Below are 23,819 nucleotides of genomic sequence, written 5' to 3'. Positions count from 1 at the left end.
TCCAGTAAAGAATTGGCTTGGTAGTTTGGTCTGCCCTGTTCCCATGATTCACTGGGCCAGAGACAGACTAGTTTGCATATAGCCGGTTTCTGAGCTGGGATGGTGCAGTGAGCTAAAAAACGGTGATGGATCAAGCCCTGATCTTTTGACTCGGTACGAGTGTTCTGTTTAATTCAGATACTCTGTCCATCACCACCCCCACTTTTTGAATCCTATTAAACATAGGGCGCACTTTTCCTGTTTGTGTCACCGTGCAAACTTTAAATAAGTGTGCCATGCACAAACAAACAAAGTGGGCTCTATTACAGTGAATGCGCTGCCCCCAGGGCAGCCACAAACAAGTGCTGCCCTGGGGGCAGTGCATTCAAGTGAAATGCGGAGTGTCCGCTCCAAAGCCTCCCAGTGTTTCACTGTGCAGGAGTCATCCCAACAGCACTTTAAAGAGGGATTAGAGGTCCCTTTGCAGGCAGGTGGAGTGAGTTATTGCACCTGCCTGTAAGGGGATGTCTCCATAGAACCCCCCAACACCTCCCCCCCCACCCCCCTTCCACCCACCTCCAGAGAGCTGCCTTCAGGGGGCGCACCGACTGCGCCACCTTTTTGTAATACACTTTCAGTGTGCCTTCTGACCGCTTCTTTGCCTTTGCGCCTGCGTCCCTAATATGTTGCAGGCGCAGTAGTAAAGAGGGGCCAAGCTCCCATGCAAATGAGGGAACACCCTCTTGAGATAGTGCTGGTGCTACATGTGTGCCAGCGCTATCTGTATTTCAGAAGGGTCCGCACAAGCATTTGCGGCCCCTTATGTAATACCAAAGTGCCCCAGGAGCGCACATAGCGGGTATACGTGCCGGTTGGCATTGGTGCACTTTCTGTTATTCGGCCTCTAGTCTTTACTTCCCACCTATTTCACCTTCTGTTTTAATATCGGAGCTGCCAGAGTCCTCCCTTCATATCGAAATTGTTTTAGACCAGCTGTTTTTCCTTCTCAGACTGGCCAGCTATTCAAACATCTAATCTAGCCGTGTTGATTTATGGTATCTTTCATAAAAACCTTTAGGTGGTGTTAACTATTGACACATTTTTGTGCAACGTTCAACACAATAAATTTCCTTTTACATTCAGTGTTTTGACCATAAAACACTCCTAATTAAATAGAGGTACTTAAAAGTTCCTTATCTCATCTGTACATGCAGTACCTTTCAGGACCGGATTTCCCATTCCCCACCATAGTTCAGTTGGGGAGAAGTAGGCTGTAAGGTGAGAAATACAAATTTTGAAAGAAGCTTTTGACTTTGCAGAATTCTTGGCATCACATCATCTTTAGAGTCTACCCCAAAGAAAAGACAAACAAACCCCAATTACTGGTGTTATTATTCCTTTGTCTCCATTAGCATGGTCACCGCTTCTGCTGCTGCCTTGATTTTGAGGTGAAATCTTGAGGAACATTTGCTGCAGGAGGATAGTGTGTGTTGCTGCTAACCTAGAATCTTTTCTTACAACTGCACATGAAAAATTATACATTTTTGGAAATGTCTTAAGAAGGGGATAAGAAGCTGCAATATAATTTTGTTGATGTTCTATTGGGCTGTGAAAAATTGTCCCATATTGCAATATGGAATGCTCAAAATGTGAGAACCTGATGGAGCAGCTTTAATGACACTGCTGCAATCAAACCACGTATCACTTTGAATCATGACCTTTCTGTCGGTTATACAGAGCCCTCCACATAGCTGTTTTCTTTCCTTTTTGGGGAACCGTGTGGTGTAGAAATGAGCTTAGTTTTGATTCCGTATACTTGCAATTTTTCCCAATTTTAAATCTGTCCACTGGTGGCTGAAAGCCTAATTGTGATGTGATCAGGGGAGGGATTCCCCCCTCAGCTGTTCAAGCCAAGTATTGACAAATTGTTGATAAAATTTAAGCAAAATATGTTCCCTCACTACTGATCACGTCGAACATTGTCTTTCTATCATGATACTAGAAAGCCATGTTAGTCTCCAGCACTCAAATTTGGAAACCTCTTTTGAGCGAGCCCATCCCTCCTGTTGGCATAGGACTGCCCTCTGCATGGTGTCCAGACATGTTTCCTTTCCAGAGTCCCCGACTGGGTGCACCCGGTATCCTGGTTTCAATTTTGGCCCTACCCTCTCACTAATCAACTGCGCGTGCAGAGCCTTAGGCCTTTCCCTTATCACAAGTAAGGTTTCTGTAAAAGTACTGTGATCTAGAGGGGTGCAACAAACATGCCCTTGTTGAACCAACAATTGCTTTGGCACTTAGAGCAGTGGTGGCAGCTTACCATGTTTTGTGAATCCATAGTGGCGTTTGGAACGATTAATATGTGTCACTTGAGTGGAGGTGAACAAGCCCAGTATAAAGTTCCTCTTCTATGTGCTTCCCCAGACCCTAGTGCTATCATCCCAAGTATGTGTATTGTATATATGTGGCCTCTGTGGTACATGCATGGTGTGCGTAAGTGAGCTAGAATAATGGAGGCCTGTGGGATCCATTTTGAATGCTTCAATGATGTCTTGCTGCACATAATTTAGGCGAGGTTGTTTTTCCATGCAGTGAAAGTATATTGCTACCTGAAGCTGGAGAGAGGAGACCTAGACACTGCAGCAAGGGAAGAGACCAGGCTCCTTAAATTCATTAGAGTTTTTGCTGAGCAAGGAGCTGATGATTTGTCTTCCTGAAGAACTGCCATTTGAAATGTGGTGGAGGTCAAGGGTCGGACTGCAGATATTGTGCAAGCTGAAGGGGACCCCTTAGGTGATGCCTAGTCTTCTATTACCCTGATCACACTCTTCAGTCGTCTGATGACAACCAAGTACAGAAACCTTGCACGCCCTTGTGCCTTTTGTGGGTGCTTCAGGCTGGAGACCACCCTGCTGTGCAAACCATCACTCTCTACACACCAGCTTTATCTGTAGAGCCACCTGCAAAGTACACTTGAAAGGAGAGCCACCTTAAACCAGTTCTGAAAGTGCAGATGGTGGATCAGCATTTCCTTTTTTCTGTTATTCTATAAAAGTGGGAGCCACTGACCCACTTGTTTTTCCAGTTCCAAGTTATCCATGACCAAAGAAGGTAGTGCTCAGCAGAGCACTTGGATGCCTCCTGTGCAACCAGCGCTTTTGTCTGCTTGACCGCTAACTTCCTGGAGGTCAGTGAATGTCACCCAAGTCTGCTGTAAGATGTTCACCTCTCCTGAAGCACCTAGAAGCCACTCTGCGTACTGAGAGAGGGAAGGAGCCTGCTAACCTTCCAGGAGTAGTGGCTGTCGAGGAGAAGCAAAGAGCAGCATGGCCCTGATCTGGGACACCACCCTGATCTGGTCTACCAGAAGAGGAAGACTGCACAGACCGATTTGTGAGCCTTGATTTTTGACAGGCAGCAGTTTCTCCCTCTGCGGTTCCTGGCTGGAACCGTACTGTACAATCGAAGATGATTTGAGCACATTTGGGGCTGTGATCCTCTGTACAATTACTCAGTTTGTGAATAGCACTTTTTTTAGTAAGTTTTGGAGTTCCACTGTAGTAGTACAAAACATACTGCAATGTTGCAGTTTGTGAATCCTGGTCAGAGTGTTCTCAGTTTTGAAGTGAGCCCCAGCAATTTGGCCAGTTGTCTGTCCTGCTTTAACCTGAATCCTCGTCCCTGAGTGGAACTGGGCCCAGCTTTGGCATGACCTTTCTAGGAGATTGGGGAATTATAGACAGCCCTCTCCTACACACCCATGCCCCCATATGATCAATTTAGATGCTGCTTCTCTAAATCTTAGGTTAGGGAGATCTAGCTTATTCTGAAGTCTTGCCCTTTCTGTTCAGTCTCAACTATTCTTTTACCAGTTTCTCGGACCTCTACTTTACAAACTTGCCAATGTCTGTCGTGTCTTTTCTCAACTCATTTTCTCTCTCTTTCAAACTATTTTCTGTTATTGATTGTATTTGCTCACAGATCTTAAACTATATTGCATGATATTTATCTTTACAGTGGCCAATGACAGTGCTCCGGAACATGCATTGAGGCCTGGTTTCTTGTCTACCTTTGCTCTAGCAACCGATCAGGGCAGCAAACTGGGTCTTTCCAAAAACAAGAGCATCATCTGTTACTACAACACATATCAGGTAAGAGGTCATCTAAATAACAATCACCGCTCCTTATTTTGTGTGCATTTTCTGTGATAATTAAGAAAGTTCATTTTAATGGAACACTTCAATAGTTTTTTATGCACAGCCTGTCAGAATATATTCATCAAGGGGATCTATAAAGCACTGCTTGTTAACTTTTGGGTACTTCATTGAGCTTGATAGTAGGGGAAAACAGTTTGCTGCTAAGAGGTGAGGTTTGGTGTCCGCTCAGGCAAGGCCAGTAAACAGTTTCCAAAATCCTTTGCTTAGTTGCTCAGTCACAGGCTAGTCTGAGTAGTTCAGTTTCAAGGGTTTTCTGAGTCTGAGTCCCTGCATGTCCAGTGATGTATCTCTGTGCAACGTATAATCCTGGCATCTACAAGGAGCAAGTAGAGTGCTTTCTGGACAGGCATGATATGGTTTGCTTGCAAATGTATATACACATTCTAATTACCTCGTTCTGAAGTATTTAGAGCCCAGCAGTGAGTTTTTTGTGGCAGCAAGGATGCAGGATACTACAGTAGTTGAGTCATGGCAGGGAAAGAGTCTGCTCAGTTCGGCTGTGTGGTTAGTGTGAGAGAGAAGAGGGGTGATTTTTCTCAGCTAAGAGAGCTCCATGTTCTCACCATATACTCTGCTTTGACTTAAGGGGGAAAAAGTGAGATTGGTGGCATGAGCAGAGAAAAGTGCAGATATGAAATCTGCCCATGTCTGTGTTTCACTACTATGGCTACTCTGCAGTTAGACCTTTGAACAACCTTGAGCCATCTTGTGAGCCTTGCATGGTGGAGAGGGGTAAGTTGTGGTTAGCTGTTGGTGAGGGTGCTGCTGCCATGTTGGACTCTGAGATGGAGGATTTGGAGGAGGCGGCAGCAAATAGTGACACACAGAGTACCCCTTACCTTGTGGGCTTGATCGTCCGAGGATCCCAGAGCCCTGTGATCTGTGGGCAGTGCTGCTTATGCTATCCTCGCATCACTCTTCGCGCTTTAAGCCGATTGACTCGCTAATGGCAGCGTGGTGGATGCGGCATTCATGCAGGCCTTGAAGAAAAGGTGAGCAGTTGGTGACCCAGAATGGCTGTAAGTGGTGGCGACAATGTGGCGGACCTGCAAGGTGCTGATGCAGTAGGCATGGAACTCTTTTGCACCATTGTGACTTCTGCCCTTTACTGGCGTGCAGGCTGATCCTGGCATCAAACCACCAGAATTATGCAGCAGATAAAGTGGACCTGACAAGCGGGCGGCTCTTGGCTTTGCTTGTAAGGAAATTAAGTGAGCCTGCCGTCATACTGTAGGAAATTGGGTTATTAGTGTGTGGCCTGCCCAAGTTATAGGTCCACAATTCTCCTTACTTGAAACCAACCACCCCATTGTAGCACTTAACTCTCTCAGGGTAGCGAAGGAGAGTAGTCCAAGGCCTACTTAAGAGAGGTAGTGTGGGCTAGTAATCACCATTCGCTGGCACACAAGAATAACACCCAACAAATGATTGATCAGTCAGCGTTTTTTTACTTTAGGAAAAGTACATTTATCACACAGAGTGAAAGAGTGAGAGACTGTTTAATTCCTGTCATCCTATGAAAGATGATGTTGACATGAGAGATATACTGTGCCCCAAGTCTGCCCGTCTGTCGGAGGTTTTCCTGGTAGGTGACTGCAATGTTCCCAAATTGCCCCTTGTCAAATAGCACTTACAGTGAATACAGACCTTTTAGCTATTAGAACTCTGCCCTCAGGGCCTTGATGTGATGTGTTTCCACCCTTTAGAAATGTGGCTTTCAAATTCTGCATGCCAAGTGCTGTTGGGTATTAAGCCAGAACTGGCTGTGGATGCCATACTTGTAATAGGGCTACCTAGGGGATATGTAACGGACTGCTCCCCTGCCCAACCAACCTAGCAGAGGCAGTGAAACTCAAATTGCTATTTGCACACAAGTCCTGTAATTATTGTTTATATAAATGCATGGATTACTAACACTAATGACTACTTCAACCATTTAATTTGTGTTGGTGTTGTATCTGCCCATTATCAATCCTTTTGGTTTTAATTCATTCCTCACGTGGGCAACCCTCCCTACACAGTGGCGGATGTCTTCCATGCAGTGAGAGAGGTTGCTCTTAATCTCTGAGTCTGCCCCCCTTTCTGAGATGGATTCTGTATCATCTGCATTCATTCGGTACAGGTAGTGGTGTTATCCGATGAGCACATGTCGATTCCTGGGACGTCAAATGCAAACACCAAAATGGGGGAGCTTGCTTAACCAATTCTGACTCGTGTGCTTTCGTTCACGAGAGAATTTGTAATACTTTCCAAAGGTGCTAGATGAGGTTTAGGGGATGCCATATTGTGGTTGGCGGACAGATTGAGGAGAATTGCGATGAATGGCGATTCTTAGTTGGGATGTCTTTTTCGATGTCTGCGAGTACCAAGCATCTCACTTGTCAAGGACTGAAACTCATAGCAGTGGTGAACATTTTGATGGGATTAATTTACACTCTTGCCTTTGTATAGGTATGAGTTTCGCAATGATTTTTCCTAATATGGGCAAATACAATATTGGATTAATTGACTGGCTAACTCGAGAGTTTTTCAGTACTGCGATGCTTAGAGTGCATTTGTGGATCCAGTACCCTTCCTCAGATGGAGAAGTGTTCAACAATAAAGATATATCTGTGGCAAGTGTGTGAATGTACTCCTTGATTGTAGATGCTGCCTGCATCGAATTGAACCTTTTCCATACCTATTTGAATCTCGATGAGCTTGTCATTGGTATTGTGGCCAGTTGCTCTTTGCTTGTATGCACTGTGCTAACTGAAAAGATTGGAACCTGGACAACTTAAGAGATTATTCAATTGATGCCAAGTAATGGGGAGAAAACCAAAAGACAAAAAATACTGGTGAATATTAAATAGAAGAACAGTCACTTGGCCTCTTACACGTTCTACACCACTTGTGCAAAAGAAAAACTGAACCAAATGTAACATTTCATCAACAAGCATGTACATTCTATCATAGGCATGTTAAATTAACATCCATGCCTTGGGGAAATGAGCTATGAACTTACTCAAATGTCATATCAGACTTCAGTTATAACGTCCAAAAGGAACAGAACTAGTAACCTGTGTTGGAAATACCAAATCTTCCTTGTCCCATCTACCACACCTTGTTCCAAGAATAGGACTTTTGGCAAGAAGGTGTGGATGGGATAAATATGGTACTGAATTCCGAAGTCCCTTTTCATTTTCCTCTTTCATATTCAGAGACCACAGATTTTTAGCAGTAAGAACAACAATTGGTCCTGACGTGCCTCTATGAACAAACCAAAGGGGGAATTGCTTATGAAGTTAATTCACGAAGTCATTGAAAAATTCATGAATACCCATTCAAATACGAGAGTAAATACTCTTCAATAGTATACCAGAAAAGAGACCGAACAATTTAAATTGTGTGGAAACGAGTCCTTTTATATATTCTTTTTTTTACTCATGAGAATAACGTATTCAATGGAAAGGTATCCATGGACAGTTGCTCCAATGAGAAGTGCAAAGAAGGTGCTCATGTGTAAGGTGAGTAAAAAAGGAAAATCAGATAGGAAACTAAAAAAACGACCATAGTATCATAATTTTACACACAGAATACCGATTACCATAATTGGGAGAAGGATAACCCAGTGTTCTAATGTCTAACTACAAAGCAATTATATTGTTTTATTCAGAATCCGCTTATCAGGATGATGCTTCTTGTCTTTAAATGCATCGTCCAATCTCGAGTATGAGCAGCGTTATTTAATTCAGGCAATGAAATGGGAAGGCGTTGACGTTTCGACCCGACTTAAGCGATGAGGGAAATTATGAGCATCCGCATGCGGGTCTTCATCAGGACAGGGGGAATGATAGAGGCAACCTAAATTAAATGAAAGGCAATTTAGAACATGTCTCCCTGGTGTACGTGTATTCTAAAACATGTTAATTAAAAAATCCACTGATCGTAGTGTTTGCCTGGACATGGTAACCGGTATTGTGTGTAGAATTATGATACTATGGTCCTTTTATGGTTTCCTATCTGATTTTCCTTTCTTTTTGTTATACTTATGTTATACCTGCTGCTCAGCCAGGGTGACAGTGTTGAGAGAATGTTGGTGAGTGGAATGTTCGTGAGTGTGTGAATTAGTTGGTGGATGGGCTGAGCAGCAGGGAGGCTGCTCCTGGTGGGGCTCTGCATTGTATCATCTACCTTGGAATAAACTTGCATGAAAACTACCTGGATTGGACCTTCCTCTGTTCATTACATTTTGGCGACGAGGATGGGATACAGAGCCCCACCAGGAGCAGCTTTCCTGTTGCTCCTGGTGGGGAAGAATTGATAAAACCATGCCATCTAGTGGCTATCTACCGGAGTGATGCACCAGTTTCTTTATTATTTTAATTTTGAATGTTCAATATTTGTGATTTATTTCTGGCATGTTTCATGAGTGTTTATGGCTTTTTGTTTCTTCCCCATTTCTTCAGGTCTCTTAACCCCTTCCATGCAGGGCTGTTCCCCCGCTGTGCTGGGGGCGGGTGCGTACAGCGGCCCGGTGCTCATGACGAGGTCAGCTCGTCATGAGCTACGGAGCTCCGGTGCTCATGACGAGCTGAGCTCGTCATGGCCACACCCGTTCCCATGGAACGTTCAGCACAGCAGGGGAATCAGCCCAGCGTGCGTGCGTTCCACGGAACGGGCGCGGTAATGACGAGCTCAGCTCGTCATGAGCTACGGCGCTCCGGTGCTCATGAGCACCCAAGGTGTTCAAGCCACGTTTAACATGTTGCCAGGTATGCCTTGCCATTATTGAGTGTATTATCATTAATGCAGTGTGCATTTAGTGATTAAATGGTGGAAGCGTGCCGCGGTGTTTATTGTTGTGTGTGTTTTGATGCATAGTGTTGAGCTTCATATATATTGTTTTTGCTTATCCCTGTGTTAAGTGAAGTGTTGTACGCTGATGAGTGTGTCTTCTTGCAAGTGATTTTCCATACTACCGGTATCGCTGTGGTGTTGTGCGCTATTCCAAGTTTCGTGTGGAGCGTTTGCATTTTGTTTTGGGATGTAAGGTCTTTGCTTTAGTACAGAGTTATGGGGTGGTGAGTGCCCCAGGACAGTCTTGTAGGGTGGTGTGTACCCTTTTACTGTTTTGTGGAGTGGTGAGTGCCCCAGTACAGTCTTGTAGGGTGGTGAGTACCCTATTACAGTGTTGTGGGGTGGGGAGTTCCCCAATACAGTCTTGTAGGGTGGTGTGTATCCTATTACAGAACGTTTTTGCCAGTGTGTGCTGTTAGCTGTGTGCTACTTATTGGTGTTCTTTTCTTGGTTCGTGTGGACCTGTTTTCCACACTTTTAACCCAAGTTTCGGGCTTTGATGAAGAACTGCTTTCATGTCGTTGGTTCTGTGTGGAGCGCCTTTCCACACCTTCCACCCTGGCTTCAGCTTGGGTGAATTATTTTTAGTTCTTGTTAGAGGGTTTTCTTCCACACCTTGTGCTTGGTACCCTATCTACTTTACTCATGTTTGTCTGGCCAGCTAGCATGTTGTAGGTTTCTGAGTTTGTTTGTGGTTTGCAGTGTAGATGTGTTTTTCTTTTGCTGTGGTAGAAAGGGAGATGGTGCATGAGTCTTTTGTACTTGCGTTTCCTGTTTTTCCCTACCCACTTAATTTCCTCTGCATGAGCTTTCCATCTTCAATTTTCATGCTTAGGTATCCGAACGTTGTCATTTTACTTACTTGTTTCCAACTGTTCTGAAGCCTTTGGAGAAATATATTCATACTTATGTTGTACCTGCTGCTCAGCCAGGGTGACTGTGTTGAGAGAATGTTGGTGAGTGGAATGTGTGTGAGCGTGTGAGTCATTTGGTGGATGGGCTGAGCTCCTGGTGGGTCTCTGCGTTGTATTATCTACCTTGGAGTAAAATTACATGAAAACTACCTGGATTGGACCTTCCTCTGTTCATTACACTTTTACTCACCTCACACATGAGCATCTTTGCACTTCTCATTTGGGCAACCGTCCATGGATACCTTTCCATGTGTTCAATTGAATGTTATTCTCATGAGTAATAAAGAATATATAAAGGATTCTTTTCCACACAATTTCAGTTGTTCTGTCTCTTTTGAGGTGTGCTACTCTCGTGTTTGAAAGGATATTCATGAATTTTTCACTGACTTAGTGAATTAACTTCATAAGCAATTCCCTCTTTGGTTTGTCCATAGAGGCACGTCAGGACCAATTGTTATTCTTACTGCATTGTATCTGAGTCTTCTTGATGTTTTCTGGGTTACCCCATTAGTCTGCACAGATTTTTAGCAGCACTTCCAGAGCACAAACTGACATGATTCCACTAAAACATGATGGGAAAGAAGCAGATATTCACGTAGAACACCAGTCTCTCTTCTTATGTGGAACACTTGATGAGTACCTCAATCATCCTCTCTAATATTAAGAGCTCTTAAATCAGACTTTTGCTTATCTATTTCAATATTCGTAATATTTGTATCAGTTTAATTGCATCAGTACGGTGGTAGCCCACCCTTCTTTCTGCCTGCTTCCCTTTCTTAGTATGCATTAGTCTACAGATTTTCAAAATGTTCTTAGGATAGTGGATGATGACATTGGGCTGTTATTACATTGAACTCATTCTGCCATTTGATATACATGGATTCATTTTGCAGTGATGACTTCTATCCTTCCACTGATTTGTAAATTTTTTAAATTCGTTTTTTACTAATATACCTAATAATATATAGACACACTTTTTTTTTTAACCTACAGTTGTGTAGGTTTTTGTTTCTCTTGGCATGAGAGCGGTCTGCAATTATGTAACTGGCCCATCCCTTGGACAAAATGTTTAAATCTCTGCCTGCTAGTCACCTTTCTAGTGCAATTTTATATGAAGGATTTTATACTGTAACAAAATGTTAAAATGTGCACTTTCTAAGGGGCAGAAGAATTCTCATCAAAATACATGACACTGAAAATGGGGTTGAGATTTTTATTCTTTTCTGTGCCTTCCTTTCCAAGGTTGTCCAGTTCAATCAGCTGCCCCTCGTCGTAAGTTTCATCGCAAGCAGTAATGCCAACACAGGTATGTTTTTCTTAAATGTATCTTTGTTGATTACATAGCTGTGGCTCATTTATTTCTAGCTTAATCTCTATTTACCTTGTTAAGCTGCCCTCCCTCCCTTCCTGTGTGATGCTCTATCCATCAATTTTAGAATCAGTTGTCATGATTTCATAGAAGATTGCTCTAGGACTGTCAAAGATATGGTAATAATTTGCAAATGGCTTATCCTCAGATTATTATGATAAAACTGTCTTTATTAGGTCTTTAAATCTATAGCTAGTGGTTTTGCAATTTTCATATAGGCTGTATCAATAGCAGTCCTATTCATGCAAACACAAAGTATTTGTAAAAGGAATATGCTTTTATTTAACTTTCTTTTGCAAGAAGAATCATATGCTGTGCATACCCTTCCATCTTCTACTGGGCTCTGGCATCGTGTTTGAAAAGGTTATTACCATAATGTGGACATTCACGTAGGGAGCTTTGTACAATATTTTAGGTATTGACTCACTTCTCTGACCTCTGCCTACCAATTGGATGTGGCAACAAATCATTCTATTTTTGGTTTGTTTGTTGCAAACATTTGTTTTCATTTTCTTTAGGATTTCAAGACTTACAGAAACAGCCTTCCATTCCCATGAAGTGCTACAATCCTTGATTATGTGAAACATCCATATCTGAGCTGGCTTTGTACATCACCCTAGTAATAACCCTTAGCTTAACATCAAAACCAGTCCTCATGTGTGAGGTTTTAGTATAAACATTAGCAGACGCCCCCTTACACATCCGGGGTTTCCTCTTCAATAAAGCCCTATTTTCCCTTCTTCGTAAAGTATTTTGTGGTGCCTGTCCTCCCTTGTTTCATAGATATCTTACACTGTAGCTAGTCTATTGTGCCTGACACTCCAATAACTGGAGTGCACTCAGCCAAGTCCCTCACTTTTCCCAAAGCAGTCGGGTGACATGAAAGTAACCTCCTTTTTTGGCAAAGTTCATGCATTGTTGGTGTACATCATAGGTGAGTCTTTCCAGTGCCAGGCTTGCCATAAACAATCCATTCTGTCATTAACAGTAACTTTTAAATCCCGTTTGAACTTGTTAAGTCGTAACATGACCTTTTGCGAACACGTCTCATGATGCAGCGATGACCCTCTCTCCTTAAGCTATTTCCAACCATTCCAGAGAGAAGTGTGGGGTAAAGTGGATGGAAGGGATATGGGGTTCTGGATGTATTAAGTTCCTCTCCAAGTGCTTAACTGCCCTACAGCTCCAAAGCAGTCTTGATAACCTCAGAATGGATACATTTTTGGGACAAGGGTGTATTGCTAGTGCTTGCTCCATGTGGAGCTGCCTCTTTTTCTATTTCGCAGCCGATCTTCTCCATACTGATGCTTAAATGAGAATCTTGATAATATTTCAAGCTGTGCAGACAAGCCAGTCCTCCAGATGCCCATGGGGCTATGAATAGCTTCTTGCTTATTATGGACCTTCCTTGGACAACAAAGGCTCTGGGCTCTGTAACTACATTGTCCATAAGCTAAAAATGTTTCCTAAAGGCACATGTTATAAGACCTTCAGAAGCCTCGAAACAGACCTGTGCTTATTCCAACTATTGCTTGCTTGGGTAAGTGCTCCCTCCTCAACCTCCCAGCCTCTGTCTGTGACATTGTTTTATTATTCTTTCTCCTCCAGGTGGCCCCATCCCTTCTCACCCTTTTCAAACTATGATAGCAAGGGAGTACCTAAACAGACCAGATCTCATAAGAGGGTTTGTTTCTTACCATGTGTTGGCCTCTAATAAGCTCAAGGCACTCTGCTGGGTATTCATTCGTAGATATTTCCTCTTTCCTGATTTATTCCTCTAAATCTTCAGCAGTTGGGACTGGTGTCTCTAACATCAGGGCGATCCTGGGAGCAGGACGCCTAGTCTGACATGTCCCCAGCACCATTCCCCCCCCCCCCCCCCCCCTCAGCAGTGGTAAGCAGATCATTTCCGCTTTCTGTTGAGGTCATTGTGGTTTCTGTTCCTTTCCATCAGAATTGCATTCAATCTGTCACAATCCATTGTTTTTGGATTTGGCATGTATTAAGCTCTTGTATGATTGGCCTGTGTGCTGTGCTCAGTTAAAGGATAGGTGCTGCTAAATACCGGTGTGGCAGGGACCTCGATATCGAAGTAATGAATTGTTTTCAGAAACCACAAAAATGCCATGGGCATACTCCTTATGGGGGTAGCTAGGTTTATTTTCCAGTATGTCTCTTGATTGATAACTGTTGGAACCTGCCAACTGGTCAACTTTCTTGTTGACCTCCACTCGGACACAAGAGCAAATGTCCGCTACACCCATGACATGAAGGTAACAAGGGATTTTAGTATAAATCGAGGTGTCAGACAAGGGTGCATCCTCGCCCCTTTTCTTTTTAATCTTTACATTAATGAGTTAGAGGAGCACTTATTAAAAACCGGTACAGATTTTCCTTATATTGGCAAGAAGGGCGTACCTGTCCTATTATACGCGGACGACGCCGTTTTAATATCCAGAACGGCGCTCGGTCTTCAAACCTTGTTAGACTCTTTTAATAATTTTATGAACTCCCGTGGCCTGAGTATCAATAACTCGAAATCTTTTACAATGATGACAGGTGTAACTCCCAAAAAAATATACCCTCACTTTGTAAATGGGGACAAAATACAGACCACCAAGACCTTCTCGTACCTTGGTGTCCTTTTTGATCATAAATTAACTTGGGCACCAGCAATACAAAAGACAAGCATTTACAATGCAATGGTTTTGCCTTTGTTAAAGTTAGAGCTATTGGCATTGCTCTTGACATTATTTGTATTAATGTTTTTTTTAACATAAATAAATGGCATTGTCATTTACAATGCCACTAGCTTTATCTCCCGCAAATGACACACACAGAGCCCCCCCCACACACACACCCACACAGAGCCCCCCACACACACAGCCACACAGAGCCCCCCACACACACAGCCACACAAAGCCCCTCACACACAGAGCCACACAAAGCTTCCTACACACACAGCCACACAAAGCTTCCCACACACACAGCCACACGGAGCCCTCCACACACACCCACACAGCACAAGCAGGCAACAGGGGCACACGGAGGCACAAGCAGGCAACAGGGGCACACGGAGGCACAAGCAGGCAACAGGGGCACACAGAGGCACAAGCAGGCAACAGGGGCACACAGAGGCACAAGCAGGCAACAGGGGCACGCAGAGGCACACGCAGGCAACAGGGGCACACAGAGGCACAAGCAGGCAACAGGGGCACACAGAGGCACAAGCAGGCAACAGGGGCACGCAGAGGCACACGCAGGCAACAGGGGCACACAGAGGCACAAGCAGGCAACAGGGGCACACAGAGGCGCAACAGGGGCACACGGAGGCACAAGCAGAGTCCATAAAAAAAACGGCTTTTATTTTGAATGTGGTACTAGGCCTTATGGGTGTGCACTAATTTCGCTTCCAGCACTGACATTCATTACCTCTTTCACCATAGCAATAGCACTGCTCAATGTACCTAATATACTAGTCATCTAGTGCAATGCATTGGGAAGTGCACAATGCCATGCAAAATATGCGTCAGAGCCTGTGGTATAGTGAAGTACAAAGGGCAGATATAATGCAGGGTGGTTGAGAACACTTGACATGCAGTGGCACCTTGTAGGGTTTTGTGTATATGGAACATAGCACGATTCGTAGTACAGCACATTAAACCAGATATGACATAGGGGCCTCAGGTACAATGGTAAAACAACACTAATTATATCCGGTGCCAGTACACAGCGTACAAAGCACAACAGAGGCCCACGTGGCCGATGCAGGTCCAATGACACAGGGTTCACGGATCAGGGTGCCCGACCATCCGCATAAAGCAGGGCAGAGAGCACAAAGCCGGGCTCCGTGCGCTGCCTGTGCCCCTCGCACACACCTAGGCCCTTCAGCCACTACACACTGTGAACACCGAGGAGGGGTTCCCCGAGGACCGGGGCGAGAGGGCATCACTCACCGGTGCAGCACCAGGAGGAGGGGGACCAGCCGGGGAAGCTGGGTGAGTCGGGGGCCAGGCAGACACTGGAGACGAGATGCGGGCACTCCATGACGGTGGATCCAGCTGCTCTCACTGTTGTCAGGCCGGGCAGCAAAACAAGCATAATAGTTCGTGAAAACAAGCCCACAATTAAACCCACAATACCTAACGCACTCACCGGACTGCTCCCAGGAGGCGGCGGGGGCGCTTACGGTGTCCTTCCTCTGCCGGGGCCTGGGCTCTCTTCTCGGGTGCCGCGGGCGGGGCTCTCCTGCACCGGGGCCTCGCTGGCAGCCGCACTCCTTTCTCCCGGGCACTTTTCCCCTGGCATAGAAAGAGCGGCGGCGGGACTTCCGGCTTGCTTGCGGCCCGGCCGGACCAGATTCGGGGGCGTAGCCTGCAAACTTCACCAGCCTCCCCACTGCTTCTACAACAGCCGCGCCGCGACTCCCGTGCTCCCCTCGGCTGGACGTCAGCTCCCGCGCGCCCCGGCGGAGGTAGCAGCTGCCCGGGCTAGACTCCATGGTCCGCTTTATGTAACTTTCCAGGCGTGAACGCGCTACGGGTCGACGAGCCGCGGGGCCGATCTCGAGAGGCGGGGACATGATATATTTCTGGACCCCACAGCCAGGCTCCTCGTCTGTGCTGCAATGTGCCGTTATTCGTTAACACGGGACAGCAGCCCTTCCTCGGTGGACACGTCACACATCCATGCTCTGTAAACACGCAGCATGAGCCGGGCCTCACGCTTTCCAGGTTATTTGCTCAGCTTATTTCCGTTTGCGCAGCACGTCTCGCCCGGCAGCCCGTTGCAGATCCTGTTCCAGTAGGATGAAGCGATGTCTCATTGGCAGCTTTATTCTCCTTAATACTCAGCTAGCAGCGAACTGGAGCAAGACTTTGGGAAGTGCCCGTTCGGACTTATGTTGTCTGCATCGAGCTCACAGTGTTATTAAAGCAATTCAGATCTTTGAACGTGTGTGGGGTGTTACTCTTTCCCAGTTCACAAATCTTATTAGCCTGCGGCATCAATTAAAACAACAGACGATAACATTAATATAGTGGTCCTTTTAGGTTGATGTTTACTAATCTCATCTTAATTTTTTCCCGCGAATCATAAACGGGGGGATTCGGGGGCGTTCCCGGCTTTCGGCTGACGTCGCGTGACGTCGGCAAAAGCCAAAGAATCTCGGGAACGCCCCCGAATCTGGTCCGGCATTGACGGACAGGCCCCTCGTCCAATGGCTAGGCTCCATTTATGGAGCCAGCCAATGAATGACGAGGGCCGACCCAAACCCACACTACAGTTCTCATTAGGTTTTCGCCAGGCAAAACCTAAAAAAGGGTGAGGTAGTGCGGGCCAATGCAGCAATACTGGACTTTTAAAAAAAAATGGGCAACAGTCCGGTGGCTGCTGTCCTGAAGTTATATCAAGCCAAAAGCACTGCAATTGCACGTTATGGAAGTGAAATATGGGGATCAGAATCACTAGGTGCCCTTGAAGTTACTGAGAATAACTTCCTAAAACAGGTCTTACGGCTACCTAGGGGCACAGCCAACTTCCCAGTACATGAGGAACTTGGTATCCCATATCTAAGTGATAAGTTGGCTGTGAATCCTTTGCTATGCAGGCTAAATAGCTGGCTAAACACAGCCATACCTCTTACTAGAAATATCCTTCAAGAGGCACTAGAGTGGGACGGTAGACTCAAGATCCCATGGCTAAAATATGTAAGAAGATGGCTCTTTGAACTAGGCCGACAAGATTTATTTCTATCCCCTGAGACAATAACTAAAACTGATGTAACCTTTGTTAGGAACACCTTTATGTTGTCCAGGTGCATGGCGCGGGAGGGAAATGAGTACAAGAAAAGTAGTGTGAGACAGTATGTTCTAACCAAAACCTGTTTACACATGGAACCTTACCTGGCTTGGCCCCTGTCCGGTTATGACCGTTTTTTACTAACAAGGTTCCGATTTAACATGTTCCATCTTTTGCTAGCTGTACCAAGTGGAGCACATAGAGGACAAGTGCTGCCAGCTTGCGGCTGCGACAATAAGTCTCCGCAAGATCTGGCACACTTTTTATTCTTTTGTCAGTTTTATACACTCCCCCGTAATCTGTTTTTAAAACCCTTACTCAAACAATTGAACTTTGTACAATTCAGACCTGCACTCTGCCACCTCCAAATGCTAAACAGTGAATGTACTATGTTTGTATGCAGTTTTTTAAAGCTCACAGTTAAACATCGAAAAAGCATGGAAGGGTAACCAATTTTGCTGCTGAATGTACTCTCATTCCTACTGTATTCTTACCTTTTTAACCATATTATCGCTTTTATGCTTGTAATTGTTTGCTGCAATATCACTCTTCCTATTTTTATCTACATTGTATGGATTAATGTTTATGAAATGCACTTTTATGATTGTTACATGCAAACAATCGAATAAAGATATTCTTATCTTATGTTGGAACCTGCTTTATGTCCACTGTATGGTAGCTATTCTTGTCCCAAAAGCAGATGTCTCCTTCAGTTTGCCCTGGAAGAGTTCCATCATAGAAGTGATAACATTGTCTACCTCTGCCTCTGCCTCTTCCTTCTGACTACAGATGAGATTAATAGTATATGTTTTCCAGGTCTCCGTATTTGACCAGCAGGGACTTGGTCTGTGACTCTTATTGGCATGTGGACGTAGTGGTGAGGCGATCTGTCTCATCACAGGCTTGTAGCTGGCTTTCTTCCGACTTAGGTCTTGGGTCTAAACCATGCAAATCAGCCGGGATTTTAACAATTTCCAAGTTCATGTCTGTGAGGTTGTCTGTCGGAGATTTTTCAAAGTCTGATTTCAGCTCTGCTAAACAAGATTTCATGTTCTCCTTAGGGAGTACACGAGCTGACTTTATTGCCATTTTGTCATTTGCGGCTTTTAGAGGTCCAGTACACTGTCTGCCAGAGCAGAAGAAAACATTAATGAACCCTTCTTTAGGCTTACTGAGGTCCATGAGGCATACGTTTAGTGCATGTGTTTCAGTCAGGCAATCCTGACTATTCAGAGGCAGGGGGGCTGGCCTCACTGGCTTGTGAACACAAAATGGTGGCTGGGGGTGCACTGTTCTATCACACAGGTCTAATCACAGAGCAAATGATAAATTTGGAGGGAAAACCGATTTGTCACCAAGGAATGAGAGGGACAAACTACAGAGGTTGGACTGCAAATCCCACAATTTAACACACTAAATGGAGGCAATCATGGGCAGGGAACACCACAAATTTAAAACACAACACAGGTGATAAAATATGCAATTACAGGCAGGCTAAAACTACAATGTTTAACTGTAACAACCACACGCATAGACAGTAAACATAGAAAGTAAAAATCGTTTTTTAAACAACTTTTCGCCTTGGGAAGAGACAGCACTAGTTTGTCTCCTTACCACTTCCTGGACTCTGCGCACTGCAATCTGGGGCACATGTAGGCTGCAACTCACAAGATGGAGGAGAATGATTTGGGGTGCACCCAGCAAGGCCTTAAGGGGCCTGGGCAGGTGTGAGAGGAGGGCTCAGACTTGCCTGGTACCTGAATAGCCAATGGTCTGCTGGCCTGGGGATGGGGTCTGGGCAGCTGCTTATCCTGTTCAGAATCTCCTAGGAGACAGACAGGCTCAATCCACAACTTTGGACTTCTGCAGGTAAAGGCTTCACTAACTCTAAATCTAACAATACTGTTTGAATAAAGCTTTACTCCCCAGGCTGGCCAAAAAACGAAGTGCACAGGCCCCAGTAAATGGAAGCAATCAATGGTTGTTAGTTGCCTAAGATAAATAAGCAGCAACTATGGCTTGTAAATAATATTGAAAAAGCTTCCACTTAAAGCTCTGGTGACACCACAACAATGTTGCTGCTCCCGAGTTTCAAAAAGAGAAGGGCAATTCAGAGTGAAAATGACTCTTTAAAGGATTTTCCTTCCCCTACAAGGCTCACCTGGCATGACGTCATGCTGTAACTTCTCCACTGCAGCGCACATCGATGTGCCTGCTGTCACTGCAGTCTGGGAAAAACCGCACCGCCTGTGCCAGGGCACAAAACAGACCCCGATAGAGACCTGTTTCGAGGCCCCCTTAAAAAAACTGATAGTGCTCAGCACGGGAGACCCGGCCCACTTAAAGCCCTGGTAGGGTTGCACTATTTCCCACCCTGGTAATGCTCTTACTCCTGATTTTTGTAAAAAGAAGCCTTACTTGCTTTTCTGGGGTGCCAAATGTTACACAAAATGCACGCCTGGCCACAAACTCACAGGTTTGTGGGTTATGCCTGCATTTTCCAATGCCACCCTGTCCCGCTGCCCCATACATCCTCCTTCCACAAAAATACAATTAGTGCTACAATTAACCCGACTTTCTAGTTTTATCTGCATGCTTCAATATCTACAAAATATAATTCTGTAACTCAAGATTTTCGCCCAGTGTGTTCGCTTTTTTTGTCCCCTAAGTACAACTTAAAGGTGCAAATATATTTATGAATTGTATTTTTCTATTTTCTATATTGGCGATTTCACCCCGTTGACATTTAGCCTGGTATTTGGCCAGGCCGAAATGCCAAATAATGGATCAGGTTTGCAACAAACCCGTCTTGGTATATTCTATAAGTGAACATTCAATGGGTTTTAGAGCAGTGCAGTGGGTCACAGTGTGCACAAGCACAGCTCACACACTCGTGTATCTTCAAGTGTGGGTTCTGGACTAGCACCGTATTTGTGTTAAACATGCATGTGTCCTCACTATAGGTTCTGTTCAGCATAAAGGTCACAGGTGATTCCTGTATTGACAACTGTGACTCTGGGACAAACTGATTCTTGCCTTACTATAGGAAGTCAGAATGTTTTCGGAATCCACATAATCACAGTTGTATTGAACTTAGTTCTCTCTCATATGTAAACCGCTGTAGACCGTTTGTCTGATCCTACGTGCTCCTCACTTGACTCATGTTTCAATGTTTTCTTTCTGTATTCGTACAGGATTAATCGTCAGCTTGGAGAAGGAACTCGGGCCCTTGTGTGAACAACTGCGGCAGGTGGTGGAAGTGGCGTAAATCCAACGTTGGATTGTCAAACCCTGGCGTCCATTCATGACGTTGACTCAATGAGATTAGCGGTTGCCCGCTCCGAGAAGCCCAAGAGACGCTTTTCTCACAGAATTTAACAGGATGACTTGGGCTGGTAGTTACCTATGCGAAGTCCCGCTGTCCTTAATACAAATGGCACTTAGCGAAAAAGTATAACGCTTGGAAAAATAAATGACCTAAAAAAATGCTTCTTAAATTACCTTGTGAGGTTGGAATGTGTGCTACCGTTAAAGGCCATGTTGTCCTTTCTGCATTTCAGGATGGGGCATTGAAATGATTCTGGCCAGAATTAATATAATCTGTTCCACAGCCTTTCCTTTTCTGTGGAATCATATACTGCATTTAATGCTTTTCCCCGTTGCACATACCTGAAAGAATGTACACTCATGAACGTGAATGCTGTCGTGAGAAGACCAGCCAAGAATTGGAATCATTTGAATGTTTGACAGTATCTCTGTTTTATGTAGTTGTTGTGCCCTTGAATAACAAGACCTATTTTTCTTCCGCTGACATCAGAGGATGCTTGTTGCAGATGCAGTCAATTCTGGCTTGTTTGACGATAATTATGCCCAATCAGTGTCTGACTCGTCTGTGTTTGTGCAGATTTCAAAAGGGAGTTGAGAAACTCTGGGTTGTAGGTTTTGCCATCAGACTTGGTAGTTTGTGGCATTGGTTCTCTGCAACGTAACTGAATTTGCTTATAATTTTGTTGTGAACAAATCTTGATCGTATGTCTCTACATTTACTTGCTGCTTAAATATTTTTCAATATTTGCAGGCTTTCACAATAAAATCTTTGAACTTTTAAGGGTATTTTATTAAGCGAATGGTCAAAATGAAATACAGGTTTCCTTTCTCATATACATTTAATAAAATATTATCCTCCAATACATGCACACAAGCTCCCCCATGCACCTCTAGAGGTGTGAACCTTAATTTCGAGGTCACTTCTGCCACCATCCCCTTCTGGAAGCTTTTCCTGATCTTTCTTTTCCTTTGGTTTTTCTATTTCATATATTTCTACATTTCTGGGTATTGCTCCACATTTGAATATTACCGAGTGCCATAATTGCCATTTTAATCCCGGAGTTCGCATGCTCTTAACCGCATTTTCAGTCATGAACATCCGGAAATTCTTTCTTAAAGTCGAGCTTTTAGAAAACGCCATCCGAATTCTGTTGCTGTTCCTTCTTGTACTTTGTGGATTTCACAAGCACGCTTAGCGGCTTCTTTGCAAAAGAACAAGAGTTCTTCATTGTACCCAACAATGAACTCCAACTGGAATCATTCCTTTAATGATTTTCTCCAACTCCACTTTCACCCCAAACATACCTTAAAGAGCCTTCGCTTTCCGATGGACGTGACTCAGGACTATCAATTTCCACAGTTGGAACACTCACAACAGGAGCTGCTCCTATTTGGGGGTCTTGCTCCCACCTATGTAAAGGTATGGAGTTTTTGTAACCACTGGCGGGACAGGTGTTTTAGCAACTGTGGTAGTACTTTGGGCGGCTATCTGGAGGGCTGCAACGGGGACCGGTGACAATAGCTGCAGGGCAGGAACGGGAATAGGCGCTAACTGCAGAACTGGAAGTTTCACAGGTGCTGTCTGCGAAGGTGGAAGTGTCCAAGTACTTTCCCCTCAACCACTCCCGCAGACTCTGATCAATGGGCACTCTGGCACCCATATCTGCATGTGGCGGGAGCTCTACAAGCAGTTGGTTTCCTCCAGCTTGTTGGAATTCACTACCCAAAGACCTTCGCTGCAACCCCTCCTACCCTCTCTTCAAAAAAAGACTCAAAGTACTTCTCCTCAATAAATATTGGGGCTCTTAATGTTTGATCTTGACCCTGCTCATCACCCATCTACTCTGGTTCGCTCTTTTACCCAACCCTCTCCCCCTTCCATCTCACTCTCCCCCACCTCATCCCCTTCTTTAGCGCTATTTTCAACTCTCCCTGTCCCTCTACTATTCCTCTTTCCTTACCCCTATCACTTACGTAACGCAATGTTTTTTTATCTCGTTTAATTTTCCTGTTCACTTTCAACTATATATTGTACTTAATATGTTCTTGTGTTATCACTATGTAAATCGCTCTGATACTCTCTGGTCCAGCAGCGCTATAAAAAACCTTTTAAATAAAATAAATAAATAAATATGGATTTTGCCAAGAAGTCAATAATCGTCTAGAAGATAGTCGCTGGAATCACTGTTGCTAAATACATCAGGTTCCGCTTCAGTCTCATGCCCTCTTGTACTTTCTTTCTCTCTGCCTTTCCACTAGGTACTACTGGGTACATCCTGAATCCCTCAACCACATGATTGCTCCATGCCTGTTGTTCTGCATCGCACTTTCTTCCAGCCAATCACAAATTGTCCTTTTCGCCTAGTCTGATACTTCGCATTCTCCTTTCCATGTGCGGCATGCTCCCATGTGTTTTAAAGATTTTTAAACACATGGTGTGAGAAGTTGGCCTGATGTATGATGTCCACAGTTCTGTGGGCACCTTGTATCAGTCCAGACAATCCCTTATGGTGGTGGTTGTAAGTCAACCTTATAGACAAGCTATCCTAGAGGTAGCATGGACTAAGCAGCCTAAAGGCTAAACTCAAGAGGACATGTGAAGCCAGCTGTTTTACCATATGCAATCCTGTAATATCAAATGAAAGGACACCACACAAGTTATATATTATAAAAATATATGTATTTATTCTCAGAATAATCCCCACTACTCTTTATGAGCAATGAAGCACAAGCGTTTAAACCAAAGCACAGTATAACATATACAAGTTGCACAATTATGGATGAGGCCAGTGGCCACTCAAACCATATATAAAAAAAGTGGTATAACAATCCCTAATCGAACGGGGGTAAGGCCTAGGGCCTTGGGAATCGCTGGGACTACACTGGACTAACAGCAGTTAGGACGGGAGTAGCCCGCGGGATTCGGGTGCAGTGCAGAAAGCACACGCATGCACCAATGCAAAGTCAATGGTGCGTAAAAGTTATCGAGTTACAGTTTTAAGAGTCTTCCGACTGGATTAGAAGGACAAAACTTTAGACTTAGACACTAGAGGTGTAAACCACTACAGGAGCACCGGTGTTCAAGAGTTACCTCACCCACAGGAAGCGGGTGCACAGGTGCAAAGATGTGTCGGGTTTCGTCACGAAGATCTAGGGTGCCTGGAGATGAAGATGCTGCAGGCGTCCAGAAGAGAAGTGTCCGGTGCGATCCAAGGGTGGATCGAAGTTGTAGAGTACCTGAAAGCAGGGGGGACAGAGTCTGGGTCACTAGCCAGTGACCAGGAAGGAACCAGGCAATGTCGGGCGCAATCAGGTCGATGTCGTGAAGCTGGTCTCCGCTGCCACGTGGCCTCTGGGGCACCGAGGATGTCCTGG

General features: G+C 44.7%; 1 protein-coding gene across 1 annotated transcript in view; it reads left to right on the top strand.

The window, feature by feature from the left end:
- The window catches only part of LAMTOR3 (late endosomal/lysosomal adaptor, MAPK and MTOR activator 3), a 36,221-nt gene extending 14,996 nt beyond the window's left edge, over positions 1-21,225 (top strand). Inside the window, exons 5-7 of the mRNA XM_078651422.1 lie at positions 3,997-4,130; positions 11,192-11,255; positions 20,312-21,225. Of these exons, the coding sequence (XP_078507548.1) occupies positions 3,997-4,130; positions 11,192-11,255; positions 20,312-20,385 (272 nt within the window). The 3' untranslated portion in view covers positions 20,386-21,225. The remainder of the gene's footprint in view (positions 1-3,996; positions 4,131-11,191; positions 11,256-20,311) is intronic.
- The last annotated feature ends 2,594 nt before the right edge of the window (positions 21,226-23,819 follow it).

Source organism: Lissotriton helveticus, chromosome 7 (genome assembly GCF_964261635.1).
Source record: "Lissotriton helveticus chromosome 7, aLisHel1.1, whole genome shotgun sequence".
NCBI lineage: Eukaryota > Metazoa > Chordata > Amphibia > Caudata > Salamandridae > Lissotriton > Lissotriton helveticus.
This window is presented reverse-complemented; position numbering and strand designations above follow the sequence as displayed.